At 44.9% G+C, this 8104-nt stretch overlaps 1 protein-coding gene across 1 annotated transcript; it reads right to left on the bottom strand.

Annotated features, from left to right (window-relative positions):
* Window positions 1-5589: 5589 nt before the first annotated feature.
* Window positions 5590-7588, bottom strand: LOC105417205 (CD59 glycoprotein-like). The gene is made up of 4 exons (XM_011609440.2): window positions 7494-7588; window positions 7017-7081; window positions 6410-6517; window positions 5590-5821 (listed from the first exon to the last, which is right to left on the bottom strand). Exons 2-4 carry the CDS (start codon window positions 7069-7071, stop codon window positions 5670-5672), a joined length of 315 nt encoding a protein of 104 aa, XP_011607742.1. The 5' UTR covers window positions 7072-7081; window positions 7494-7588; the 3' UTR covers window positions 5590-5669.
* Between the last annotated feature and the right edge of the window lie 516 nt (window positions 7589-8104).

Genomic DNA, 8104 nt, shown 5'->3' with positions numbered 1-8104 from the left:
TGATAAAACAGGTAACGGCCACCAGGTCTGTCTGATCAACTCTGAAGCTGTCTCACTCTCGCTGGTAATGAATGTAAATGCTATTCTACATTTTTAGTCATCCTTTAAATAATTAAACCTCTCTCCCGTGTGGATGCCTGAAACAAAATAAAAGTAGGGGAAATAACCACACTGATGTAAAAAAATACGCGTAGATGTTGATGTTCAGTTTGTTCTCATTTATGAGGCAGGAGGCCTTTTACTCAACACGACGAAACTAAAGACATGAAAAGAGTGAGACCGTTGCAGTGTCCTTTTGTCCTGCCCTCTCTCTCACACACACACACTCACACACACACACACACTCACACACGCACACACTCATAATAAACAGCACACAAACTTTGGACACCAGCATGGATTAATGAGTAATACGAGCAATTTGTGCTACCAAGATATCCTAAGAGCAGTTGACGAGAGGCAAATTATTAATTGTAGCCCAAACAAAGGGCGCACACATGCAAGGACGCACACACGTGCGCGCGCACACGTGCACTCTTGCACGGCAGCCGTGTGGTCTTTGTCTTGTTTCCACCGTCTTAACCCTCACATGTAATTAGCCTCACTCTCTCTGTCCACTGCAGATACCGATAGCACACAGGGGGGGGGTCATTGTGGGGGTGTGTGTGGGTGGGTGGGAGGGTATGAGGACGGGGGGGTCCGAGCATCTCGAGGGACAGGTTATGACAAATAAGATTAATGTGTCCCCTATTTCCAGGCTGGTGCACTGGCCTCACACAAACACACACGTCACATAAACCATCTACACACCTCCCTGATAGCTATTTCTCTCAGGAGAGAGTCCATATGGGGAGTAGACGTGTGTGGGTGTGTGTGTGTGGGTGTGTGGGTGTGTGTGTGTGTGTGTGTGTGTGTGTGTGGGTGTGTGTGTGTGTGTGTGTGAGGGAGGGAGAGAATTAAGCATGTCACCTATGTCGTTCCTTTTGTTGTCCCACTTGGTTCATAAACAATCTGAACACACAAATGTGTGTTTTTGCAGAATTTCTGCAAAAAAGTTTCTAAAAGTTTAATATCCACCAATATGGTTCAAGTTGCTTAAATAAAACATCTGATCCCTCATAACAACTAACGCTGTCCACTAGGTTAGGTTAGGTTAGGGTTGGTTAGGGTTTGTTAGGTTAGGTTATGGTTTAAGGTTAGGTTAGGGTTGGTTAAGTTCGGGTTGGTTGGGGTTAGGTTAGAGTTGGTTAGGTTAGGTTAGTTTAGGGTTGGTTAGGTTAGGTTATGGTTAAAGGTTAGGTCAGGGTTGGTTAGGTTAGGTTGGATTAGGGTTGGTTAGGTTAGGTTATGGTTTAAGGTTAGGTTAGGGTTGGTTAAATTAGGGTTGGTTGGGGTTAGGTTAGAGTTAATTAGGTTAGGTTAGTTTAGGGTTGGTTATGGTTTGTTAGGGTTGGTTAGGTTATGGTTTGTTATGTTAGGGTTAGGTCAGAGTTGGTTAGATTAGTTTGGTGTTGGTTGGGGTTAGGTTAGAGTTGGTTAGGTTAGGGTTGGTTATCTTAGGTTAGGTTAGTTTAGGGTTGGTTATGGTTTGTTAGGTTAGGGTTGGTTAGGTTAGGGTTTGTTATGTTATGGTTAGGTCAGAGTTGGTTAGGTTACTTTGGGGTTGGTTGGGGTTAGGTTAGAGTTGGTTAGGTTAGGGTTGGTTGGGGTTAGGTTAGAGTTGGTTATGTTAGGGTTTGTTATGTTAGGGTTAGGTCAGAGTTGGCTAGGTTAGTTTGGGGTTGGTTGGGGTTAGGTTAGAGTTGGTTGGGTTGGGGTTAGGTTAGAGTTGGTTAGCTTAGGTTAGGATTTTTAGGGTTGGTTATGGTTAGGTTAGGGTTGGTTAGGGTTAGGTTAGAGTTGGTTAGGGTTAGGTTAGAGTTGGTTAGATTAGGGTTGGTTAGGGTTAGGGTTAGGTTAGAGTTGGTTAGGTTAGGTTAGGTTAGGTTAGGGTTGGTTTTAGGGTTGGAGTGCCTCAACCACTTTTAAAGAAATAAAACATCAAGACTTTCCCATAATGCTGTAAAGTAACTGATACGTATAAACACACAACACAAGCTGATCTGAGGATCACAATGACACCGAAATCACAAAACGTGTCCTGTTGTAATCAACAAAAGTCTGTCTTTGCCTTTATTGTTGTTACCTTGACAGAAAGACTTTTATTTCCTCCACAACTAAACGCACAATAAAGAAGCTAAACTTAGCAGCTGCCTCCATTTATTCATGACAACAGTCAGTGTCAGACGGTCCCAGAGAGCCGCAGATTTGCCGCGGACGTTACGTAACCTCCCCGAAACTGAAATCAGAGCAGCCGTCTTCAATTTCCTGCGCTGATGCCGAAGGCTTCGTCACGTTGCTCCGCTAAATAAACAGCAGTGAGTGGGAACATTTACCAACAAACATGACATCTGTCCTCACAGGTGAGCAACCGGACAGCAGAGCTGATCTGGTGTCAGTGCTGATGCTCTCTGGCACGCTGAGGTCCCCCCCCCCCCCCACACACACACACACACACACACACACACACACACACACTCACACTCACACAGAGCAACAATGCAAACTGCTTGATGCCCACTGTGACGAGCTTCACTGTTCAAAGAAAACACCAAATGTTTAGAAATGAAAAGCAATTCAATTTCCTCAGCGAGCCCATCATGACTGTCGGCCACATGATTCTAAACGGGTGGGACGTTTTTAAACTGCCTACAGTTATTTATCCGAGGACCTCCAACCATGAGTCACCGGAAAGTAGCGCAGCTTGATGCTAATTGAGGAGGGACGTGTGCTGAGCTGCTGCATCACTTAAATACATTTCCTGATGATAATTGTGTCATTATAATCATTTAACCATATGGAATATGATATAATGCTGTCAGTGCTGCGGCACCAGCGATGCTTCCGGCAACTTTTGTCATTAAGGTGTTGGAACATTTCATTTCTTCTATTTCTTTTGTCTTCTATTCCAGTGAAGCCCTGATCAATAATGGAATCATGCCCTGCTACAGAGGTTAGTAGTAGCTGTAATACTGGCGTTACTACAGTATTTATATGTAAAAGAAAAAAGGGCAATTAGGTTGCACTGCAATGAACAACAGTTGTAGTTTTATTTTTAGTACATCAGCTTGTTATGGATATTTCTGCTCCATCTGAAGGTTCGATTAAACCTGGGGAAAAAATGATCAGAGCTGCCTGCAAGACTGGCAGGCAATAAATAATGAAAGGGGATAAAGGAGGAGCTGGCGTGTAAAGTTCAAGCACTGTTTCTATAGGTAGATGCAGCTGCAGCCTAAAGCAGCACGTGTCTGTTCTTAATTAATGGCTGATGTTTTTTGCTTCTTATTCTTCTTGCTTCAGGAGCTTTGCTGTATTTTTCTTCTTGCTTCAGGAGCTTTGCTGTATTTTTTACAACTCCAGCTTTGGAAAAAGAAAAAGGCCAGTCCAGCTTTCACTTCCTGTGATTAATGCAACCAATTAAACGGGGTTTTGTTGCCAGCACCTGATCGAGTCTGGACCACTGTTGCTATGCAGGTGATTCACCTCAGTAGTAGACGTTGCACCACTTTCTAAAACGACAGGAAGGATGCGGCGCCGACTCACAACCTGACCCACACGGCTCCCCTCCCTGGGTCAGGACGGGCTTTTTAAGCCCCGTCTCAACTGCTCGCCGCCACTGCTGCTTGGCATATTGCTGCTCTGTGCTGCTCCTTGTTTCCCCCTGTTGCTCCATGCTGCTCTGCGCTGTTCCATGCTGCTCTGTGCTGTTCCATGCTGCTCTGCGCTGTTCCATGCTGCTCTGCGCTGTTCCATGCTGCTCTGCCTTGAAGTTTCGGGGGTCTGCTCTTCATTCCCTGTAATGTTGAAGCAGGTGAATGAATACACTGAGATGCCAGTTTTGCTAATAATTGTGCACAATAGATTTATTGAGGCTAATCCAGAGTTGCCTGTTAAAGGCTCATAGGCCACAAACATCAACACCTGCCATTTTTAAAAGGTACGAAACGATAGTTTACACTTGCTCACAAACTTAGAAGCTGGCAACAATGAAAAGTCCAGTGTTCAGACAACACAGAGAAAGACCTGATGAGAATAAACCAGAACCTTGACGTCTCTTTTTCCACCGTTGCTTGTTGCAGCTGATGAGAGCTTTTCCCTCCTCTGATCACCGTGAAGATGGAATAGCATGGTAGCCAAAAGGTTTGGAACACTTATTAGTTGTTAGAATATGTACAGTATATACTGTACATACAGTTTATTCTGGCATGAGGTCATCAAGATGTGCTGCTGCAACAGCTGCAGTCAATGTTGCCTCTAGTCACGTTACAGGCAACTATGGGGTCAACCTGTTGATTGGTACAGAGGGAGAAGCACAGAACTATACATGAAGGTGCTAATGACAGCAAACGGTGACCTATAACATTAGGAAAAGGGGGGGGGGGCATGCAGCCAGAGAGGGGACATAATCCTGTTTCACCTGTAAACTAGGACATTTTCAGGAGATGAGAAAGGATATTCTGACTGGTCCTCACAACTTCTGAGGTCTGTTGGAGGATTTGAGTTTGTTTGGAATGTTAAAGGTTAGAACTGGGTTCAGGTAAAGGGTTCAGGTAAAGGGACCCTGGGATAGAAGTGCATAAGGACACAACTGTAAACAGATCATCTAAAATCCCAGGTTCACAGGTGAAGCTACGGGTTCACAGGTGAAGCTACGGGTTTACAGGTGAAGCTACGGTTCACAGGTGAAACTACGGGTTCACAGGTGAAACTACGGGTTCACAGGTGAAGCTACGGGTTCACAGGTGAAGCTACGGGTTCACAGGTGAAGCTACGGGTTCACAGGTGAAGCTACGGGTTCACAGGTGAAGCTACAGGTTCACAGGTGAAGCTACAGGTTTACAGGTGAAGCTACAGGTTCACAGGTGAAGCTACAGGTTTACAGGTGAAGCTACAGGTTTACAGGTGAAGCTACAGGTTCAGTGGGTGCACAGATCTCTGATCAGCTCAGTGGATCTCTGGGCTGGTGGAACTGGGTTGTAACTGGTTTCTCTCGGTGATGCTGGCTGCTGTTACCATGAGAACTGCTGCTGTAGACGGCTTTGTGTGTATTTTCAGTATTTTCTTTCATAATCTTCTATAATCCTGAACCAATTAGTTTCAGACCAGGAATGTAAGAGAGGAATCTCTCTCTCTCTCTTCTTTTTTTGATCATTCTATTTCTCAGTCTCTCTATCGCTCTCTCTCTCTTGAACACACACAAACAGTTGTTCTCCATGTCCCTCAGTAATTTTTCCTGCTCTTAATCCAATTAAATGCCAGAAATTCTTGATTTCACTCCATCAATTTGATTTTCGTGTCCTCCTCATTTGATAGCTGAGTGTTCCTGCTCTCGTGGGCTCCAGAACACACACAGGAGGAGATGGAGAGGTGTTTTAAATGTTTGATGAAGGACCAAATTATGAGCTACATAATTAAAATATGATACAAATGAGAAGCTCAAAACACCATCTTTTGATGGATTAGTGCACGTTGGAAAAGGTGGGGCCTGCAGTGTCAGAGCAGATGTTTTTATTTGAATATTTTCATTGAACAGCAGCTCTTTGTCAGCCTTTTACATGGAAAAGAACATCTTATCCAAAAAATTGCCAAAACCAGTTCTTCTTCTTTCCATTGCAGAGATCCGACTGACAGCAGGAGAACCTGAATTCAGGGAGGACGAATTTGGAACTCAGGGTCAGAAAGTTGCAGTCTGAGTATCTCATACAGCCGGCGTAGATCGTTCCTGAAGAGCCAAGCACAGAAACATACAGAAATCAATAATAAGAATATGATTAAATAATAAAAATATGACGTGACGTGGTGGTGCAGTAGTTAGCAGTGCTGTCATCTCCGTGGGTTCTTTCCTGGTACACAAGACATGATGTAGGAGGCAGGTTGGGACCTAATATGACCTAATATGACCTACTATGACCTAATATGACCTAATATGACCTAATATGACCTAATATGAGGTGTGAATGACCCTGCAGAGACTTGTCCAGGGTCCAACCCGCCTCGGGTCCAAAGGAGCTGGGTTTGGCTCCAGGCACTCACGTGTGATGTTACATGTGTAACCTGTCACAGGACACACACATCGTTCACTCACACACTCAACTAAGGTGTTTCTTTCGGGAATGAGAGAGGAAAACAGAGAAACCAAGTGGAGAACATGCAAAAGGTTCTGGTGAGGAAGTGGATCAGAACGACACCCGATGAGGCGCTACGTCATGTGATTACTGGAACTGTTTGTGGGCATCACCAAGGCCCCCATCCCTGAAGCAAGAGGAGGCTCAAATGTGCTCAGTCTGGGAAGATTTTACCAAACTTTTACCGTTGCTGGTGAGCTTGAGGCAGCTGTCGTCGTTGCCGTGGCACCGCAGCTGTGATCTGCAGTTGTCGGGCGATTCGGCGGCGCAGGAGTAGCATTCCAAAGAGAGCGCTGAGGAACACACCGCTGTTTTATTCAGGTCTTCGTTTCTAGCCGATAGCCCACATTTACCGCATCGTTCACCTGCATCCAAACAGCCTCCACTTTTCTGAGCGCAAATCGTTAAAAAACAAAACAAACTAACAAAAAAAACCACTGTTTTGGTTACTGTCAGTCTTAGCGTGTGTGTTCATGCCTTGATGAATAAAGGATGGTGGATTGTGAAAACTCCACATCAGTGGAGGCTTTTGTTCTACCCTTGCCAAAAAAAAGACACCCCTGCACTGTTGAATCCCATAAATATGTTAGATCCTGTCAATAAAACAACCCCAAAGTCTTTGAGGCTCCCAGAGAACACCGGGTGTGTGTTTCTGTGGTGTGTGTACCCAAAACGGGGCTGTTCTGAGGAGTCATGTGACAGAAGAGCTCGGGGGTTTTTACTTAATGGAGAATAAAATCGCTTCGATTGACCTTGGCGTTAAGAATATCTGCATTAATTCTTTGTTCTTACCACATCCAAATATGGCGGCGCTCACGGCGAGGCAAAGCACGGCAGAGCGCGTCATCGTGGAAGGGCTGTCACAGACAACAAGGCAGAAAGACAAATATTGATCTGAAGAGCCGAGCCTCCCGTCCCAGCAGGGGGGAGGCGTCCCCTCTGAATGCGTGACCTTTGTACCTCACGGCTTTCGTAACTTACCAGGGGAACTTTGCTGAAAATAAAAGGGAATTTGGGTGTTTTTTCTGTAATTTCCCGACCCCTCAGTCCTCTCAAATCCCCCTTTTTCTTGGTAAATATGAAAACTTTCAGATATCTAAGCAGCCTCACACATTTGGAACATGCTCAAATATTGACCCAACAAGAGGAGCGCAGATCCACACGGATACTGTTCCAATAACTTTGTTTCATCTCAGGAAACGCCAGAACACAACGGAACTCAATAGACATGTTTTCAATAAACATAATAATAACGTGAATATGGCTCACCTGCAGATGTGAAGATCTGATGTCCTGCTGATACGGAGCGTCGTCTTTATCACAGTACCAGCGATGACATCATCAATATGCTCAAACTTTGGACTCAAAACATCTAAATAACAGCTGCTTGTGTAATAACAAATATTAAGGACAGAACACAAACAAGTCAAGATCAACTCTGATCAAATTCACTTCTGAAGCAGGATAGTTGCTCTTTGTCCAGCCGGGTGGAAAAATAAACGCCATCTTGTTTTATATCGCTGTTTAAATATCAAGAGCACAAAGAATCGCCGGGCCGGCCCGGCTAACATCCAGCAGATATTCTCATTTGCTTTGGGTTTATTAAAGTCTGAGCTCGGCGGCTCCACAATAATCACCTTATCAGCTGATTCCTCCTGTAGGAGAGAGAACAAATGTAGAATATGAGACTGGAGACACGGGATTCATCTGAGAGGAATCCACAAAGGGAAATATCACCTCATTATCCCCCAATAGCAGTGAGATGGAGGATGGATGATGGATGGATGGAGGGGTGGATGGATGGATGGGTGGAGGAGTGGAGGGATGGATGGATGGATGGGTGGAGGAGTGGAGGGATGGATGGGTGGAGGAGTGGAGGG

Source organism: Takifugu rubripes, chromosome 12 (assembly GCF_901000725.2).
Source record: "Takifugu rubripes chromosome 12, fTakRub1.2, whole genome shotgun sequence".
Lineage (NCBI taxonomy): Eukaryota > Metazoa > Chordata > Actinopteri > Tetraodontiformes > Tetraodontidae > Takifugu > Takifugu rubripes.
This window is presented reverse-complemented; position numbering and strand designations above follow the sequence as displayed.

Bases quoted from the DNA above. Each gene is read 5' to 3' on its own strand.
- LOC105417205 (XM_011609440.2), bottom strand. From the start codon at position 7,071: ATGACGCGCTCTGCCGTGCTTTGCCTCGCCGTGAGCGCCGCCATATTT. The intron at 6,518-7,016 runs GTAAGAACAAAG...TGTGTTCCTCAG, and splicing joins CGCCGCCATATTTGGATGTG to CGCTCTCTTTGGAATGCTAC. The intron at 5,822-6,409 runs GTAAAAGTTTGG...TTGGCTCTTCAG, and splicing joins CCTCAAGCTCACCAGCAACG to GAACGATCTACGCCGGCTGT.